The following is a 19,593-nucleotide window of genomic DNA, read 5'->3' on the forward strand; positions in this document are numbered from 1 at the left end:
AATGTAGTCCAGTCTCACCTGCTATGGTCACGGATGCTGCTGCGGCAGCACCTTCCGCCGTGGTTTTGGTGGTTTCCTTTCGCCGATACTGATGCATTGCGGCTGCTGACTACATTCCGAATCCCCTGAACTTCTTATCTCGCAAAGTGCCTGATATGGATGGCTTCCTCTGGTTTCAAGTTTACGTGCTGCGAATGATAGCAATCACGCGACATGACGTTATCCAGCAATCGACCCCAATGCCATCGTCACTGCGCCGTGCTATGCTTAGGCTTGGATGATCGATAGCTTGCACCGTGTCTTCTCCCGTCTCCTCCGACCCTAGCCAAGTGTCCAGACAGACCAATCGCACTACACGATACGCGAAGTGAACATTTCGGCACACATTGCTTGCCATGCGTGCAACTATCATCCTTCCCAGGAACGAGTGGGATGGGGTCTTATCGGCGCCCCCAACCCAGGACGAAGTTCGACTACAGAGCATCGTCATCCTCGTCGTTTCAATTGTTTCGATTCTTGGCGCAGGATGGATCATGCTCAGTTTCTGGGTAAGTTAGAACCTGAACTGACGTCTCTTCAGCTGACAAGCTGCAAAGCTGTTTCCAAATCTGCGCTCATTCCGCCATCGTCTTATTCTTGGCCTGGCCATGAGCGACCTCATCATGGCAATCAACTTCGTCTGCTCTACTGCACTGAATATATCCGGTCGACCTATTGGTGCACCCGAGAATGCCACCTTCTGTAGCTACAACGGCTTCATGACGCAGGTCTTCGTTATTCAAACCGACTATTGGGTTCTCACTATTGCCGTTTGCACATATTTCATCCTTGCTGGCCACAAGAGACAATCGACGTGGATTCAAAACCATGAATATCTTATCTGGTCACTCCCCTGGTTTTTCTCGACTATTTGGGCGCTCATCGGCCTCGTCAAAGACGCATACCGCGACATAGGCGCTTGTAAGTCACACCCCTGCGAAGTGTGGCTAGTTTGCAGACTCTGATCCACCTTTAGGGTGCTGGTTCGGATCCGATCGGACTCGTCTACTGGTCAACTTCGTCCCACGATGTAAGCGCCCTTTGATTGTTCACATGGGCTTCAGCTGAAACACATACAGGGGTCATCATAGCCACTATGTTTGTCCTATATGCCTATCTCTACGTCGTTCTTTACAGAGCACATAATGAACTGAGCTCGGTGGTGGACGAGGTGTCCGGGCACACGACCCCTGTCAGAAGCGTTGATACCAGCTTTCAAGATGACAGCTTTCGTGGTGAGCGTCAGGCCCGTTCGTCGGCCACGTTGCGGAGATTGAGAAAGGTTTGAGGTCAAACGTTGCGTAGACGCCGAAGACTGACCGACTAACTCTGTACAGATTGCCCGCTTGATGCTGTTGTACCCTCTCGCATACGCCGTCATCTGGTCACTTCCAACGGCGATTAGAATATACAACTCAACAACGGAAGCTGCAGCACCGTTCGCTCTGCAGACTATCGATAAAGCAAGCATCGTTGTCCAAGGTTTGGTCGACGCGGTTATCTACGGCCTGCATGAGACTTCGTGGTCGAGTTGGCGTGCCCGCTTGTCACGGCAAGGGTACCCCACTCTGGCGACGATGAATGCAGACGATGCAAACGAACCACCAGCGAGAGAACGTGAACAGAGATCTTGTCGACCGGCATGCGGGAGAAGAAGAGAGATTACAGAATCGACGGGGTCAGGTCCTTCAACCCTCGTCGAGCCACAAGATGCGATTGAACTAAGAGATTTTACGACCGAGCCGCATCGAAAAGTTATCAGAGAATAGGTCAGGGTTGAAATTTATCGGGGCCTCGGAGAGAAGGGTGACACTTCTATTATGGCCCATACATGGGCCACAACCAAGCCTGGTCAGTTTGTTCTTGGAAGGCCCAGACCCGATTTCAGTTCAGTAGGTGTTGTTGCTGCACCTTGTTAGACGTAATTGAACTATTCGGCCCATTGATATACTATGCGACTGCCATAAGTTGGAGAACAGACACAGAGATACTCGTGAATTCGTCCTTGATCTAGACGTGATATCAACGTTAAATTACTACGTTATGTGGCTCGAAAACAAGCTTCCATCCTAACTACAAGACATGTTCCTCATGAATCATTGACCTTCCCCCTTCCCCTTGATGTAAAGAACTTCTTTAAGCCTTGGGTCCGGAGGTCTCGGCGGCAGAGGCTGCAGGGACATCCTTGGCCTTGGACTTCTTGGCCAAGCGCAAACCGCCGATGGCCATGACCAAGGCCTCGATGCCGAGGACGACGACAAGGGTGACGAGAGCGCCGATGACACCGGCAACGGGGGTAGAGATGCCGTTGGCGTCCTTGCTGGAGGAGCCGGAGCCGGTGGAGTTGGCGCCGCCGTCCAGGCCAAGCGCAGAGGCGCAGGTGCCCGTGGAGTTGCCGCAGGCGGTGCACCAGGCCTTGGTGTCCTTGACGGCGAACTTCTGCATCTCGGTGACGAAGGTGTTCCAGGGGAGGAGCGTCTCGGACTGTCCGAAGAGGGGGTACGCGGTCAGGTTGTTCTGGCCGGCGGGGCCGTTGGCGAAGCGGAAGCGCACCGAGACGTCGTCGGCGGCCGGGGCGGAGGCGGAGGCGTTGGTGACGAGCTCGAAGACCATGGAGGAGGCGTAGTCGACGACCTCGGTGAAGCTGGAGGACGCCTTCTGCAGCTGCGCAAGGCCGAAGAAGGAGGAGAAGGTGGCGTAGGCGCCGAACTGGATGTTGGCCTTTGTGGAAGAGGCCTTGGCGGCGTTGGCGAGGGTCGAGTTGAGGGCGACGAGGATCTGGCCGGCCAGGACCTTGCCGGCGATGGCGCGGATGGGGTCGGTCTCGTTGTAGGCCAGGTTCCACTCGTGGACGTCGGCGTAGGTCTTGAGCTGGGCGAGGGTGCTGTTCGTCAGCAGGCTCTCGGAGGAGATGGTGTCGTTGTGGATGGTGGCGACGTTGACGAGGTCGAAGATGGTGTAGGCGTTCTCGAAGGTGGCCGTCTTGGAGGAGAAGGTTCCGTTGATGACGGGCAGCAGGCCCTGGTAGAAGTCGGCGGAGGCGTCGCTGTAGTTCTTGTACTCGGGGGAAGAGAAGTAGTTGTTGGAGCTGACGACGGCGTTGCCGCAGCCGCTGCCGCCCTGGAGCCACTCGCTGTTCTCGGCGTCCTGGGAGGTGGCGGCGGTGCTGACGGCGTTGACGGGGACGTACTGGTAGCCGCCGAGGGGCGCCTCGACGCTGGTGCCGTTGGCGAGGGTGTTGGCCGTGCCGGCGGGAGGGTAGAAGCCCTGCAGCCAGGCGTAGGCGGAGGACTGGAGGACGACGTCGGTGGGGGAGGTGACGGCGAGCTGCTCGGGGCGGACCTCGTCGGTGCTCAGGGAGCGAATTTGCTGGGAGGCGTTGGAGCTGACGTAGCGGGAGCGATAGTAGAGGCCGGAGCTGTAGACCTCGTCGGCGCCGAGGTCAGTGAAGCGGACCGGGGGCCACTTTTTGGCGGTGCGGTCGCCGTGACGGTGGAAGACGTAGATTCCGAGGACCGTCTCGGCGGCGGCCGGGACAATGGGCAGGCCAAGGGCCAACAGGAGCTTGAGTTCCATCTCGAGTGTCTGTGTTTTGGTGTCAGTAAACCATGCGCTGTCCGTCGTCGCATTACCATTAAGAATCAGGAATGTCTGGCTTACGTTGTGTGGTTGATTAGGTTTAGGAATCTAAAGTCTTGCGGTCGACACAATAGTACAACACGGTCCCAGCCGGTTCGTTGTTCCCGTCTAGGAGAGGAAGACGAAGAATTCTCAAGGTGAGCAAGCGACCTTGGAGATGGAGAGAAAGCCTGGCACGTCCAGGAAAGCGCCCTCCAGCTGCCAGAGCCGGGCATCGCCGACTCTTTAACCATCGCCGACCGTCGGCTTCCGCACCTCATGACTGGCGGAATGCAGAGAAAGAGAGACGGCGAATCCCTCAGGGACCCCTCAGCCCACCACACACCTCTTCTTCCCGGAGACCATCTCCATTGCTGCAGCAGTAGCGTGTGTCTCTCCACCAAGGCTTGACCCGCTTCCTAGCTCCGGACCAGTCGATGGTTCGCGATAAAGGAGGGGTAAGAGAAAAGCACCAGCCACGGTGAGTACTTTCGTAGTAATTGCAACTTATCACCGGCCGCGCCCTATCAATTGCAACCGAACAAACGCGGGAGAAATCTGCGTTCGGGGTCGGGATGGATGTCGGGAAGGGCCTGAAGCAGGCAACTCGTGCGTCCAATTAGTCAAATGGCGAAGAGTGTCCCCACACCATCTGCAACCTATCGCCTGCAGGTCGAGGGATGTGGATGCCGGCTTGGCTCAAAGCTTGAGTTGCGCCGCACGCAGCCGGCCTATTCCAGAGCCGCTAATTAATTACCTTAGTTGACGAGGTGACAAAACAAAAAGTTCCCTAGGCATGCAACCACAAGGGCGCCGCCGCTGCATCTCCGGTCCACGGCTTTGGGCTGTCGGGCGGTTAAGACAATGCAAGGCGGGAGTGCCTCGTGCCGACAGCCGGAGATTGATAAGATTTCATTCTCTGATTGAAACAGCGTGGCTGGAACATTCAATCTGTTTGATTTTCCACAATTCGCAATATCTAACATGCAGGGCGCATCAGCAGCCGCCCACGCGATATCAACTTACAATCTTCGAACCCCAGTCTCTCTGTCCAATTCCGCGGAGGTGTTGGAGCTGTGTTTTGCAGACCCCACAACCAGAAACCCCCTGCCTCTCAAGCCACCGTCCATCTCACAATTTGGAAGTCGGCTTGCGTCCGCTCTTCACGTGCTTCGAGATCTCGCCCTTGAGCAGGAATTCCGGGTACTTCATGTCTTCATCGGTTCCGACTCCCAGCGCGCTCTGCCGCCTCCACGCGCCACCGTCAACGGGAATCGCCTGGCCGTTGACGAAGCTGCCGGCATCACTGAACAGGTAGACGGTGGAGTCGGCGATATCGCGGATGTAGCCCCACCGGCCTTGGGGAACGACGGCATCGGCCCTCGATTGGTCGGCCTTGGCGCTGGAGAGACGTTCCATGCCCTCCGTGTCCTTGATCGGGCCCGGTGCGATGACATTGCTCGTGACACCATACGGGCCGTACTCCAAACACACGGAACCCATGAGGGCATCAACGGCAGCCTTGGCGGCCGAGACGTGTGCCTGCAATGGCATGCCGGTGTAGTGGAAAGTCGCCGAGACGAAGATGATGCGGCCACCTGTCAGGCCGTCCTTGCTAGGCGTGGGGTTTCTCTTGGCTGACTCAACCAGGTACGGAAGAGTGGCTTTGAGGGTGTTGAAAGTTCCCAGCACGTCAATGTCCATGACAGCCTTGAAGGCGTTGGGGCTCATGGTGGACAAGGGTGCAATGAAGTTGCCGGCAGCGCCTGCACTACCGGGCCGTCAGTCTCGGAGCCGGATTGGACCCATTGAAAAGCGGCACTTACATGACAAAGTCGATGCTGCCGAGCTCCTTGGCACATCTGTCGGCCGCGTCCTGCAGGTTCTGGGGCTGAACGGCGACATGTCAGTTTCCGATGCCTCTACGGGGGCGGCTGGTGCAGCGTTGCATACATTCCGGACGTCGCATCCACCGATGCCGATGACCTTGGCGCCTGGTCTCGCAGTGGCCAGGTCCTTGGCCATGGACTCTGTCTTTTCGACATTTCTGCCAATGATACACGCATTCGCTCCGAGGCGGACAAGAGCGCGGGTTTGGGCGCTGCAAATGGTTCCAGCACCGCCGGTGACAAAGGCAACTCTGTCATCTGGAGACACACGTGAGTCTCACCGGTGTTCTTGAGCAACAACGGTACCACGGGTAAACGTACTGAAAATTCCGTCCTTCCATACCGGACTCAGGTACTCGGACTCGGGAACAGGCATGATGGCAGATTGTGTTTGTGGAGAACAACGTTTGAGGGTGACGATGCGGTCTATTCCCAGACAAACACGGCGCGGTGGATCTGCTTCCCACGGGATTGGTGAGGTAAGGCGGAATAAGCGTGAGAATACGACGACGACGATTCCGACTAGTAACTACAGGCCTCTGTGGATCCGATGGCTGCACAAATGCCGGATGGTATGCCGATCTATGTGGCACAAGAAAAAAGAAACGAAAAAAAAGGTCCGGCAGGAGTAGCGGTTGCTTTTGGGTGTCGGACGGCAGAGTGCAGCTCAGATCGCGGACGGTAGTGACGCGACGAACCTCGGTAAGGTCGGCGAACGGAGCCTGCCGCACGGTGAGAGCAATAGTGATTAGTCGACGGGTGTGCTTATGTCAGCTGTCTGCCAACCGACGGGCCAAGGAACCCAGGTCGAAATAGCGGAACTGCACCTCACTCAGCCAGCGTGCCACGGCTGATTGGCGGGCATGAAATACAGCGCGGAACAGCGCTGGGTGAGCTTACCTAGGCTCATCGCTGAGCTCCTGAACGCACCACAACACCCGCCTTTTCCACCTTACCTACCTAACCTAAGGTACCCCCTCCTACCTTACCCCAGACGGACGCTAATTTAGCGCCCATCATCCCCTGTCTCCTTATCCCCTGACGAACATCGAATCGAAGAAATAGAGTGCCTCACACTTCTTCAAAAGCAATTGAGGGCCTATGTGAGCAGCACCATAAGAAACCAACTCTGCTGGATGACTCGCTATCGTGTAAACAGCTTTCGCTTGCCTCGAATTGGCCTGCGTTCCCTGTGCTGGAACAACTCCTTTTCCCGTGGAGTTTGGACTCTACTTCCACTGCCATCGTCCAGCGACTCGACTTGTTGTCAGCGTTAAACGACGTATGTTCCCAAACCCCTCGAGCACACACAGAAACACATAGATGCAGGATGTAGTCCGTCTCTATGGAACAATGATACACCACCTAGAAAAATAAGCAGGGACTCTGATCACAATCGACATCCCAACCCCTGAGTCGGGATGTAGCCCTGGCTGGACAGCCCAGATGCGCCAACAACAATACCCACCTCGTTATTGAATCTGTCAAATCAAAGCTTTCCAGGCCCTTGAATGATATGGATATTTTCCAAAGGAGTAAATGGAACCCGAGAGCGCAGGGTGCCAATGCTACCAACGTGCATATTTTCTTCTGGGCGAGGAGAGGGGTAACATCTGTGGCTCTTGGACAGATAAATGACACCACGCCCGTCAAACCTCAGGCAAGATTCGTCATCTCTCTAGAAGTTTTATGACACCCAAACCCCATGATGTGCCAAAATTCTCTGGTTAACGACGGTTCGGTTATTGCCCCTGGCGAGAATGTAGGACCAAATCGAACAGGACCTTTCAAGATTCATCTCATAGGTATTATAGGACACGGATGACACCACATCGGACCTCGCTGTCGTAGGTCTAATTTGTCTCGCTCAAACGTACAAATAAGCTGCTAAATACCGTCTCAGAGTGTTGCATCGTCAACCACTAGTGTTGCTAGTTCGGTACTCAGGTTTCGCATCGAGAATGGGAGAACCTATCACTCATACAAGGAGGGCAGTAAGTGAAGCCATCAACCGGCTAGATGTATGACATAGACATGGACTTACGTGCGTAGAATACAGCTATCCCAATGACGAAAAAGAGAACGAAAGGCTCGGTATGCTGTAATCCTGCTGTTCAAAAACTGAGCTTGTCTCACAGCTTCTCTAGATCTGCAACACAACCTGATGCTTCTCACCTTGCACGAGAAGTTGGGCCTCGCCCCGCCTAATGACCAGGATTTCAGGGTCCAGCGTGTGCTCGATGTTGGAACTGGCACCGGACTCTGGGCGATCGACTTCGCTGACGAGCACCCCGACGCAGAAGTAGGTGAATCCTGCCATGAAGACTCGAACGCTCACACGTGCTACAGGTTCTCGGGACAGATCTCTCTCCAGTTCATACAACACAGTAAGTACAACATATTAGGAATTCAGCTGCTGCCGTTGCTGTAGCTTACGTTTGGAAGTGTTCCGCCCAACGCCAAATTCGAGATTGACGACGTGGAAGAACCCTGGACGTACAGTCAACCTTTCGATTACATCCATGTCCGCGGGATGACATCGAGCATTTCGGACTGGAAGAAGTTTTTTGGCCAATGCTTCGCGTAAGCGTCCCACCTCCAGATAGCGTCGATTTGGCTAAACAGAGACACCAGGAACCTCGAGCCCGGTGGGTATCTTGAGCTTCAAGAAGGTCACATGCGACCTGAGTGTGACGATGGAACTCTCACACGTGAGCATGCTATTTCAAGGTGGGTGGATTACTTGGAGCAAGCAAGCGCCAAATTCAATCGCCCTTTCGTAGACTGCCCTAGTCTGGTGAAAGTCGTTGAAGAAGCAGGCTTCGTTGACGTGAAGTTGACGAAATTCAAATGGCCTCTTAATCCCTGGGCTAAAGACAATCATTATAAGCTCCTCGGCGAATGGACTGAGGAGAACTTCATGGAGGGTATCGAGGCTTGGACCCTTGCTCCATTGACCAGGGCTCTGGAATGGACGAGAGAAGAAGTCTTGGTCTTCCTGACCCAGGTGCGGAAAGAACTGAGGGACAGAAGCATACATGCATACCTCCCCATGTGAGTCGGAACCTCCCGTCTTCATGTTTGACAGCAAAACTGACAGTGCCAGTTTCGTGATTCATGGAAGAAAGCCTCTCCAGGCAGGCGGCGAAGGGGAGCAGTGACGAAGAGAGGCACGGAGGAAGACAAATAGTGAGGTTCAACATGAGAACGATAGCCAGAAAGGACTCAATCGCATGTTCTTAGATAGACTGTTTTTGTTCTCCATCTAACAAGTCCTGGAGATCATTTCATCGGCGATGGATAACACAATTTATGTATCTTATGCAGCGCGACTTGTGCACGATTCGCAACCTCGGTGCAAGTTGAAGTGCGAGCAGAAAGCACGGATAATTTTAAGCTCAGCTTGCCCCATATGACAGACCCACATAAGGTACCCACCTCAAGCAGCCAACCAAATCGAAGCAAAACAACCAAAACAGCCCCTCTCTTCTGTATTCCCGCGCAAGCGGCAAGCGGCAAGGCGGGAACGTCGTCAGAGAGCGTCAGTCAATCAATCATTCCGACCCAACCCCATCCCCAAACCGAGACCTTTCACTCGTGCCGTGCCTTACTTTCCCTCGACACCCAAGTGGTCAGGTCCCAAGCCAAGGTCAGATCAGGTTCAACAAAGGGTCGCACCAGAACCCCCTCCATCAGCGACCAACCGACGACTACCATCCAGCAAGCCGTCAGATTTCGATTTCTGCGGCGACACTTTGACTCTTGCATCCTCATCATCATCGCACTTCTCTCCAACCTCCCCTCGTTCTTCCCCGAGCCTTCACCCCCCGCCACCATGACTTCTAAAGGAGTCTCGCTCCTGAAGTTCGTGGGAACTGTTTCCCTCGGTCTTCTGACTGTACGTCGCTGCCCCTGCTCTCTCTCTCCTCCCCCGCTCGAACGCACCGACCCGGCCTGTCGTCGGATCACCAGTGACGCCACTATTCCCATCCCCTCCACCTCCCCGCACTCGCATCCTGAACCCCGGCACAACTCGACAATGCCCCTTGCCCATGGCCTTCCATTCACGACCCAAACATCGCATCGCATCGAAAAGCTGACTTTTATATTCAACAGGGCCTCTCCTACTCCCTTTCGACTGTGACCGTCCCCTCGATCCTCTCCCTCCCCTCCGCATCCGACGCCCTCCGAGCCTTCCAGAACCTCTACCCCAGCGCGAACACCCGTTTGCGCATTCTCACCGGAGTTTCCACCGCCTCGTTTCTCTTCGCCTTCTTCCTCTCCCCGCGCGCCTTCCGTCACCCCTACCTCGTCTACGCTTCCGTCCTCTGCCTCGCCTCCGGTGCCGCCGAGCAAATCACACCCTATGTCCTGAGCTCTCCCGAGTCCTCCTCGGAGGCCATCGCCGCTCGTCGCCAGGCCCGCCGTGAACGCGAGGACGCCCGCAAGGCCGCTCGCATTGCGCGCCAGGAGGCCCGTATGGAGGCTAGCTACGAGGTCCTTGGCGACACCCACAGCGACGCCGCGAGCGACGGCGAAGCTGCCGCCGCCGCCGCTTTTGCTGAGGAGGAGGAGAACTTCAACGGTGAGGAGATCCGCGTCGTGGTTGATGGCTTCAGGAAGACCCAAATTGTGCAGACAGCCATCGCCTCGGTCGGTTTCCTGATGTCCGTCATCGGTATCTGGGGCGACGGCGCCATCCAGGTCTTCCAGACCGAGACCGTTATTGTCGGTGTATAAGAGGCGTTGATGACCTGCGAAGAGATATGATTATTGCAAGATTGTTTGCGTATAGGAGTCATGATATTGAGGGGGGCTGGGAACACGATGCTACATCACTACCACTGTCTACGAGGCACTGTCGAACTCGTTATATATTCTTCCTTATTTACCCCGACTAATTAGAGTCGGATAACTGGCAAAAATAGACCACCGAAGCTATACCGGGTTTAAAACTCATCGTTACAATGCTCACCTAGGTCAGATGACAAATCGATGCTGATGCACGGCATGATTGATTTATTCATTACGCTGTATTGGGATAAGTAAACCGAGGCTAGGTACGTGATACTAATCCTACTACGCTGGCCTGAGTTTGCGACGCATTCACTGTCCAAAGGTGTCGAGACTTTCGAGCCTGACAACTTCCTAAGACTTGAGTCTCTCGCTCCCGGCCATGTCATCCTGCGCATCCTTGATCAAAAACCTGCAAGGTCGTTAACACAGTGCCCTGGATCAGGTCGATGAGGCCAAACTTACCTGTACATCAGTATCGTTGGCGGGATGGTGCCCAGATGCCAAAGACTATGCGCATCAAGAGCGCCAAGTAAAGGCGGAAAGTCGAATAACTCGAGACTCATGACAGTAACGATGATGGCGACGACGATACTCGGCCAGATAGCCCACACCCTGCGCGTTTGCCTATACTTATTATAACTGAACCACAGCCACATTAGGTTCTGGATCACTCCGACGACAACGTTTGCCGCCATGTTGTAGGTATAATCCCAGCGCACACCCTTCAGGTACGCAACGTGCCCCGCATACAGCAAGACGCACAGCAGAGTCCACGCCCTCAGAACGGACCGTCTCCGCGGCGTCGGGCGGTCTAGACGCATGACGCGCACCACGGTGTAGTACAACCCATAGAGCACGTTGGCGCCGGCGGCAAAATAGTCAAGCTGCTCCGTCGCAGCAAAGTCACGCGTGTGGAAAATGGCGCTGAAGGTCCAGGAAGCCACTCCGACGGCCGCGAGCCAGGTGTACCAGGGCATCAGCGGGTACGAGGCCGGGACGGCAGCGCGAAACTTGCGCAGGCCGTCATAGTGAGCCCAGAGGTTTCCCAAGCTGAATATCGTGCTGAAGGGCTCTTGGCATCCGAGGAATCGGTGGAAGGGCCACTTTCCGTGGAACTGGACGACGCGCTCTCCGGCGGCAACGCGCTTCTTGGTTATGATGTGCTGGCAGGTGTAGTCGCATTCGGAGGAGCATGTCCAGAGGAGGAGACGACGGTGGAGGGCTGCGAAAAGGGAAAGGTCGGTCAGCTTCATGCGTTTGGGCTTCCAAGGGGGTCAGCAAAGGGGGACGTAGGCGACGTACGGATCGGGGTAGCATCTTTGCCTGGAGCGCAGTTCTCATCGTGGCAGACCTGGATCGCGGGGAAACGAGGAAGAGAATGTCAGCCTATGGAGGTCGTAGACCATGCTTTGGGGGGGTCATCTCGCGCGCGGGTGTGGTGGCACCAACTTGGACGCATTCGCGGAACTCTGGCATGCGGTCGCCGTATGAGGCCTCAACGGTTGTCGCGAAGATGAGGAGGGCAGCGAAGACGGCTAGGAACAGAGGAGACCGTGATCGTCTCCCCGCTCGTGGAAACTTCATGGCGCGGGCATTTATCGGTTTGTCGTGTCTTTGCTGGTGTTGTTGTCGTCCTCGCAGTCAGTGTCGCGTGAAGGCGGGTGCGGGAGGGTCAAAGTCAGAGACTGCTGAGATGGTACAGGTTTCTTGGATTGCTACGGGACACAAGGGTTCGGAGGTCTCGGGCGCTTGCTGCCTTGCTTGTCACTGCTCTAATGGAGGACCGGTCATTTGCTGGCGGGGAATTTACATTTGTGATTGGCTTGGTTTTCTGGGGCATTCCAAGACGTGGGGTTCAGCTTAATTATCCGATCTCTTTTCCAGGGGCTCCCAGACTTACCCTCTCATCATTTGTTTTTTTTCCTTCTGGCGATGCATCGGGGATTGGGTGACTGCAGCTGATAGATCGCACCGGTTTTTGATAGGTACCTGAGTAGCTCCTTTTTCTGCGGATGGATGTAGAGGTTAACCCATCTGCCACTTCACCGTCCCAGTTGGGCTTGGGCCAGAAAGCTCCGGTCGTTGTGAAGTCCCTGCCATGATGCTTGGAATGCAGTCTAATATTGTCGAACCCCCCACCGCCTTTGGGCCCATTAAAGGTCAATGAGGGCGAGCAACAATTCGATGTTCCAAGCAGAAGCATGCTCCAATGTTGGGCTGCAAACAAGGATCACAGATGAACTGGTTCGCCATGCTCGGATCTGGATAGCCAAGACTTGGACGAGGAGTGTCGTTTTAGTGGTTTAAAAAAAAATACGCGAATCTTCTCTCTTGAATCTCTTCTCTGAAATATTTTGAGAGAGATCTTTTCCCAAAGCTATGCCCCTTGTAATAATCCTACGAAGCTGTATCCGTACAACAGAACGTCATGGCTTGCGGGTGGGACAGGAAGGGCAGTGAGCCGAAAAGAAAAACACGCGATGGCAAATCTGTGTTCACAACGGCAAAACAAAAGTAGTATATCGTCGGTATGGAGAGGTTGAAAACCCCTCTCGGGTATCATAACTTTTAATCCCTTTGAACAGCTCTAATGCTTCGGCTCATCGCCGTTGCCAAGGCACGCGCAGCATCAAGCAATCAATAATGACCGGAGCACTGCTTGCAGCCAACGGAATTTTTCTTTCCTTCATGCCCCAAACAACTGTTCGTCTATTCCCCCCTCTCTATTCCACTTCGGATTCGAACATGGACTTGAATGTAACCATTTGTTCATAATACTCTCGATCGAGGGGGCTGGTGGTTTGGGCGCTGAAGCCCTCTTGGTAGCGCATTAGAACACCATAAGCTCGGAGGAATGGGTGCTTGTAAGCATCAAAATTAATGACCACCGGCGTGAAGAGCTCAGGGAAAGTAGCGCAGTCCAGGAATGCCGGGTTGCGGTGGCACTTCTCCTGGATTTGAGAAGCCCTCACATGCTCCAGGTGGCGTACAACTTCCAGTTGAAGTTTGTTCGGTTTCGTGTCCGAGCTGAAATCTCCCGATAGCCATTCTTTGGCGAATTCATCAGCCTTACGCCTTCGGATATAGCTGATGAACTCCTGTTCGAATTCAGGCGACCATTTGCCCTCGCCTATGAATGCATGACGGCCCTCCCTCGTGGAGAAACGTCGATCAAACATCTTCAGGACAGCCCTTTTGGGGATATCCGGGGGTCCATTGGAAATATATACTTCCATGACGTTCCAAGTGTGTGATTGGAAGACTCGCTGGATGATCAACGTCATTGCCTGTGGGACTTGACGGTCGTCTTTCTCGAGCCTGTGGACATAGATGACGTTGCCGCGATAGTAAGGAGAACTGTGAATGTCAGCCGGATACGGTTGGTCGTAGATGTTTCTTGTCGCTTACTGGGAGTATGCTATTCGGATCCAGTCCACGACACTGTCGAAGGCATATCTAATTCTATGAAGTGTGCGCTGAATGGCTTCCAGGACGTGTTCGATTCCAGAGCGAAGAGATATGGCGATCTTGGGTCCGAAATAAGAACTCCAATTGTAATTTGTTGATACTTATAAGGAAAGTTTCTGTGCTGGGGTTTGAAGCACTGCTAATGGCGAATCGATGCATAAGAAGGTAGCATCGTTGATGAAGTGGGATGGAAAAAAGATCGTTGCCAGGAAGCGTGGATGTACCTTCAAAGTGGGTCCCGCATGTTGAGCCTACCCGATTTGGCAATCAGCTAAAGCTCCAGTGGGTACCTGCCTACAAGAAGGTGTGGCGCTAGCAACGGCCATGTACTGACTCCTTCCAACTGGTCGTCTCGGCGAGTACTGCTGTAAGTGGCTTCGGTGAATGCAAGGCTGCTGCATTCGAGGATACGAGTTGAAAGATGGCGGGCATAAGGGGGCGTTTTCGTAATGGTCGACCTTTCTTGTCACTTCCACTTACACAACCCTTAAAAATAGCGGGAGTGCGTCTCAGTTGCACAGCCATGAAAAGCATTTACACCTCGATGAAGGTTGATATGCTTCTAATAAACCAAATTTCTGGCTAGATAAACGAATGGAAATATGTTTCTCTTTCGATTCAAGGTACTGATTCAGTGTCTTTTCAATCTCTAGCCCGGCTTAAACCAGCCGCACAGATACCCGGCAACGCACGCCATCCCTTCCGCATAAGGTTTCATCACTCGAGACGGAAACTCTTTTGATCGGGGGCGAATTCACAACTTCTGCTAGAGCTATATCCAAATCTGCTTCAAAAAGAAGAAGCTCACAGACTCGGAGATTCAGATGAGACCCGTCCCAAGTATCCCGCTCGTCGGAGGCTGGCACGAGGGCCAACTAGGAGATATCAGATCGGTGGTTTGCCACGGACCGACCAAAAGCGCTTTTGTTTATGCACGTAGGGTCCTGGTACTGCTAACTAGGTAGAGAAGAAAGTCTCTCTCTCTGGCCAGTTCACTCCGGCACCTGAGCCCAGACGTCTGAGCGCCACATAGTAAATACAGCCACATCTGATACGAGCTATATGTAAATTCAAGTATATCCGTCCAGAAAACGTATCATGACAGCTTTCTGAAGTGTTTCTAGAACCAAAGCGATGATAAGGTTGTTATCGACATCTACCCTGAAGAATCGCAAGAAACATAGCTTGTTCATACTTTGAGGGGCCAGAGGCATCCATCAAGTCTCCCGAACCCCTCATCCTTGGAGGCCCTGGAAGATTCTCTCCGGCATCGAAGCTTCTTCTGTAGTGGCTGAGTCGGAAAGGCAGACTAGCATTGCGTACGACCTACAGATCTCCACTGCTCTCTATAAGTAGGACTTCATCCATCAGCATCACCAACGCAGCGCATCCAAGTGATCGTTCATGAATCATGACAAATGTTCTTTCAACTTGAAAGCTGAAAAGTCTGATTTGTTGTCAGGCTAAGAAAATCCCAATTCCTCCCAACGCCATGCCCTCAGACACATAATATATGCCCCGAATGTACCCCCAAAAACCCGTAGTATACACAAAGAAACTTTTTCGTCATCACCCCAGCCCTCACCACAAATACGGCGGCGGTATCGCCAGCATCCAGGTGTCAAGCCACCTCGACGCCGCGAATCCCGCAATGAACCCTCCTATCGCAATCGAAAACATGACGGCAGCCGTCAAGCTCGGGCTGACGTCGTGATCCAACCACGTCTTTCTGAACCTCAGCTTGCCCACCCTCATGTGGAACATCTCCTCCACGTCGACGATCCCGCGGTAATTTGGCTTCAGCTCGGTCGAGTCGCGCTCCGTAAAGTGTTTTCTCTGCACCCTTCATCGTCGTGTCAAAGGATCAGCCCTCGCTTTTAGCCCCGTCTGGTCAGTCTCTTCAGCACTGGGGGTTTTGGAGAAACAGGTGAAAGGCAAAAAAAAGGAACTTACAGCAACGTGAGGCAAATGTCACCTTGCAATCTCGCCTTCAGCTCGAGCTCGGCGTCAAGGTTCAGCCCGATTTGTAGCCGTGCGGGCTTGGACTCGGAGAGGCGCGGAATTACGGTGGGAGCAGGGAGTGTTCCCTTCGGCTGGGCGACTTGCTTGTTGCGGTTGCGGCGGCGGCGACGGCGGGTGCTACCGTCCGAGGAGACGCTTGAAGCGCCGCCAATACTGGACGCAGAGTCGTCTACTACATTCTGGGCCTGAGGAATATTTAGTTAGAAGGTTTTCTCTTGAGGGGTTCTACCCTCTCGGTGATATTGCTACCTTTGTGCTCGTCTTTGTGTCTATTGAGATGTTGCAGGGAGCCATTTTTTCTTCTTCGGAGTCCTTCTTCTGGGCGTGGGAGGGGATGTAGTATGGAATCATCGATCGTCTGTGGACAAAGTTGGGTTGCAAGACTTGTTGGTGGTCTTGCGTGTGGTTTCGATGTGCCTCGAGGGACTTTGATGCTGCAAGTCTTTTTCGGATATGATTTCAGGACAGAATTAAAGAGCAAGCGGTTTTCGAACTTCAAAAAACGTCTTCCCAGGGGTTGGGATGACAACTCTCCTATATACCCTTCCCCGATTCCCCGACTCGCCGCACCCGCAGAAACCACCACCACCACCACCACCACACCCTGGCAACTTCTGAAATCTGTTTCCGAAATCCAGTACTCCGTGAAATGCCCACCTCTGCAAATCATCCCAAAAAGTTTCCCAGACTCTTCCACTTACACGGACCCCTTCGAAGCCCCTTCGTTGCATCGTCACGTGATGGGTCGATGGTGGAGTAAAACGGATGGAAACCTCGTACGATGCCGTTCAACGCTGAAACGGTAATGCAACCTCGACGTCGCTCATCACCCAGCGTGCCAGACAAGGGGGAGCCAGCCTACAATGTTCTGGCCTCCCACGGCCCGTCTTTGCCAATGCGGATTCCTGTCGCCGGGTTCAGGGCATACTACCGGGGATTTCGCCATCCTTCAAAAGAGCCTCTCAGAACCCCCGGCAGTGGAAGATCAGGGTCCTCGTTACCGAACGTCGTTGTCGTCCAAGTAAAGAGGGTCAAACACTCGTCGATGACCCCTCGTATGTTTGACTTGTCGAGCACGCGTCTAGCAGCATCTTCCCGCTGGGCTCTTAGGAGATGGGCATATTTGGATTCGGGTTATCGATTGACCATTCATGTTATCGAATTCTCTTGATGTTCGCCTCGAGCTTTTCCACGCGACGATGAAAAACACACCAAAACTCCACATGTATGCGCCTCGCATGCTGAACCGCCACCTTTCGTCCCATCCCAACCCAACCCAAACAAACCCCCCTGCCGCCAAGGTATCTAGTTGGGAAATCTAATCATGTAGTACGAGAGCCCACGAGGTGTGTGTCTCGATGGAAGCAGCCATATTATAACCCATTGAGAGCCTCGCCGCCATGCTTTGACAAGCAGGATGAACCTTTCCGTCCTTCCGAAAGACCTAGACTTTCCCCGGCTTTTCAACCGATGCCAAACCCGGCACCATCCAAACCTCCACCAGCTTATGCAACGCTTCAGATTCAGTCCTGAAGCCCGGGGAAATGGGACATCGGATGTCCCAGTCCGCAGACTCAGAGACACCCACAACGGCCCAAAACGGAAAGACTTTTGTGTCGATCTTTGTTTTGTTCCTCTTGACCCGTATCCATTCTCAAGTGCTCAACAGGTCCCTCACTGACATGCCACGCCCAGCGCCGCGTGAATTCTTGGTGCCGTCACCGCTCACGGTACCTCTCCTGTCGTTGTTCAGCATCAACAGGGCGGCCGTCGCCTCCTGGTCGAGATCCCGCTGCGGCGCGAGCGCAGGGCTGGTAAGCGTCGAGAGCGAGCCCGAGGCGATGCCGTGGGGGTAGGGATACTGCTGCGGACCAAAGGCCGGGGACGTTGTCGCCGACGATGCGCTGTAGCTGTAGTGGCGTTGGTCCGTCGACGCAGACGAGTACGAATCGTGGCGGTGCCTCGAGTCCTGCGCGAGCAGCGCGGGGGACGGTGATACCGACGGCTGCTGGGACCGGGAGTGCTGGGCCGGGAAGGTGGGTGACGGGGCCTCGGAACCGGTCATTTCGACGTCGTCGGGTTCCTGTTGGTACTTCGGGACGAACTGCGGTAGGGAGCCCCACGGATCGCGGCCCGATGGGGTCTGCAGGCCGGACTCGGTGGGGGAGACCCCCTCGGACACGTCCCGCTGGGCCTTGAGCTTGGCGACGCAGTCTTCGAGGTACCTGACGTATTCGATAGAGGCCTGTGTTAAGCCTGGGTCAGCATCACGGTGTTGCCATGTTTATGTCGAGTTTACTGAACTCACTTGCAGAATAGCCAGCTTGTGCATCTCTCCGGTGCATGCCGGGATCATACCCTTCAGCACAGCAAACTCCTCGTTCATTTTAGACCGGCGGCGACGTTCAATCAAGCTGTGCGCTGTCTTCCTCGCAATCTTCCGCCCGGCCGCGCTCGTCGCCGACGGCTGCTTCTTCTTAGACTGCTCCTTCGTGGACGCAGCGGCTTTCGCCGGGCCTGATGACTTGGTGCTGGCGGGAGTCTCCTCCGGCTCCTCTTGCGGCCGGGGCTTCATCTGAATAATCTTGCGGGACCTCGTGGGCGGAGGGGGAAGGGCAAAGTTCTCGTTCGCGGCCTTCTGGGCGGCCGAAGACCTCCGCCGGGACTTGACTGCTTCAGCGGGCTGTACGGGGTACGGAGTGACCTTGGAGGGAGAGATGGGTTGGAAGCCGGATTGGGGGGATGTCCTCGTGTCGGAAGGCGAGACTCTCGAGGCGTCTTGCGTCAAGGCTGCCGGGGGCAATTCGAAAGCCAGCTGTAGCGAGGCCAGGTTCTTGGAGCCATCTTGGCCCTTTATGTCTGTTGAGGATGCCGGCGTGGGCGGCAGCGTGGGACGCGGCATTGTGAGATGGTGGAATGTGACGACGGGGGAATGGGGCGCGAGCGGCCTTGAGAGATAGACCAGACTCCCCGAAAGGTATTAGTAGAGTACGGCGAGCCGAGTGAGGAAACTCGACGCCCAGGCTGGACGACAAATCGGTTGACGTCGGTTGTGAGGCTGTGCCCGCGGAAATCGACGCCGGATGGTGAGGGACTCAGGTCGCTGTCGGCTGGTGAGGCTTGGCGTTGATGAGAAGCGCCCGTCGGGGTTTCTGGCCAAGTAGGAGTCAAAGTCCGATTCGTTGTGTACGGTCACAGGATGGGGCCGTGAGTGCAAAGGGGAAAGAGAGGCACGCGACGATGAGGAGTAGAGGGCATAGTTGAAGGGTTTGTGGAAAGAAAGTAGCAGAGGCGGGGGGAGAGGATGGTTAAAGATACGGCACGGGAGATGGGATTGAGCACGAGTTGCGCACACACGCACATTAGCAAGTAACTGACTCTCATTCTCACTATCCTTGGCACGTCGTTCCTCACCTCTTTCTGCTCTATCTACAACCCCGGACTGTGGCTAAATCTGTTAAGACGCTTGCCTCAGATAGCGGCCAACCTCTTAGCAGGCGCGTAGCAGGCCACGCCCCCCATCTCCTACATGGGGAGGGGGGTGGTCCATGTTTCTGGACGATACCCTGATGAAGGTCCATGGGGATGGGGATAGGGATAGGACGGCAGTGGTTGGTGGTTTTGGGGGCAACGAACTAGGAAGAAGGAGAGGGCACGCGACTCCAAGCCAGAAGTGCCAGAGAAAGGAACCCATAAACAATGGACGAAAAGAAAGTGAGGAACACAAGCACAGCCTGGCCGGTAGCAGCCCTGGAGAACC

The 19,593-nt window shown here is 54.6% G+C and overlaps 7 protein-coding genes across 7 annotated transcripts; 3 read left to right on the forward strand and 4 right to left on the reverse strand.

Moving 5' to 3' along the window:
* Positions 1–395: 395 nt before the first annotated feature.
* Positions 396–1,444, forward strand: GCR1 (G-protein coupled receptor 1; the record flags this gene model as incomplete). The annotated part of the gene is made up of 5 exons (XM_036641394.1): positions 396–548; positions 597–960; positions 1,016–1,069; positions 1,119–1,274; positions 1,377–1,444. The coding sequence occupies 5 exons, from the start codon at positions 396–398 to the stop codon at positions 1,442–1,444; spliced, it is 795 nt and encodes a 264-aa protein (XP_036492656.1).
* A 731-nt stretch (positions 1,445–2,175) lies between these two features.
* On the reverse strand, positions 2,176–3,674 carry CGCS363_v009546 (uncharacterized protein; the record flags this gene model as incomplete). Its single annotated transcript, XM_036641395.1, has 2 exons — positions 2,176–3,624; positions 3,672–3,674. The coding sequence occupies 2 exons, from the start codon at positions 3,672–3,674 to the stop codon at positions 2,176–2,178; spliced, it is 1,452 nt and encodes a 483-aa protein (XP_036492657.1).
* A 3,580-nt stretch (positions 3,675–7,254) lies between these two features.
* On the forward strand, positions 7,255–8,707 carry CGCS363_v009547 (Secondary metabolism regulator LAE1; the record flags this gene model as incomplete). Its single annotated transcript, XM_036641396.1, has 9 exons — positions 7,255–7,308; positions 7,361–7,393; positions 7,450–7,540; positions 7,599–7,640; positions 7,694–7,848; positions 7,896–7,933; positions 7,992–8,129; positions 8,181–8,600; positions 8,653–8,707. 9 exons carry the CDS (start codon positions 7,255–7,257, stop codon positions 8,705–8,707), a joined length of 1,026 nt encoding a protein of 341 aa, XP_036492658.1.
* Positions 8,708–9,381: 674 nt separating this feature from the next.
* On the forward strand, positions 9,382–10,286 carry ATG33 (Autophagy-related protein 33; the record flags this gene model as incomplete). Its single annotated transcript, XM_036641397.1, has 2 exons — positions 9,382–9,444; positions 9,663–10,286. 2 exons carry the CDS (start codon positions 9,382–9,384, stop codon positions 10,284–10,286), a joined length of 687 nt encoding a protein of 228 aa, XP_036493516.1.
* Positions 10,287–10,694: 408 nt separating this feature from the next.
* On the reverse strand, positions 10,695–11,927 carry CGCS363_v009549 (Protein PER1-like protein; the record flags this gene model as incomplete). Its single annotated transcript, XM_036641398.1, has 4 exons — positions 10,695–10,752; positions 10,806–11,565; positions 11,646–11,694; positions 11,793–11,927. The coding sequence occupies 4 exons, from the start codon at positions 11,925–11,927 to the stop codon at positions 10,695–10,697; spliced, it is 1,002 nt and encodes a 333-aa protein (XP_036493517.1).
* A 1,139-nt stretch (positions 11,928–13,066) lies between these two features.
* CGCS363_v009550 (uncharacterized protein) lies at positions 13,067–16,127 on the reverse strand (the record flags this gene model as incomplete). Its single annotated transcript, XM_036641399.1, has 5 exons — positions 13,067–13,700; positions 13,752–13,784; positions 15,397–15,654; positions 15,765–16,018; positions 16,083–16,127. The coding sequence occupies 5 exons, from the start codon at positions 16,125–16,127 to the stop codon at positions 13,067–13,069; spliced, it is 1,224 nt and encodes a 407-aa protein (XP_036493812.1).
* Positions 16,128–17,487: 1,360 nt separating this feature from the next.
* Positions 17,488–18,735, reverse strand: TRY6 (Transcriptional regulator of form adherence 6; the record flags this gene model as incomplete). Its single annotated transcript, XM_036641400.1, has 2 exons — positions 17,488–18,078; positions 18,142–18,735. The coding sequence occupies 2 exons, from the start codon at positions 18,733–18,735 to the stop codon at positions 17,488–17,490; spliced, it is 1,185 nt and encodes a 394-aa protein (XP_036492886.1).
* Between the last annotated feature and the right edge of the window lie 858 nt (positions 18,736–19,593).

Source organism: Colletotrichum siamense, assembly GCF_013390195.1.
Source record: "Colletotrichum siamense strain Cg363 chromosome Unknown KSG_Cg363_contig06, whole genome shotgun sequence".
NCBI lineage: Eukaryota > Fungi > Ascomycota > Sordariomycetes > Glomerellales > Glomerellaceae > Colletotrichum > Colletotrichum siamense.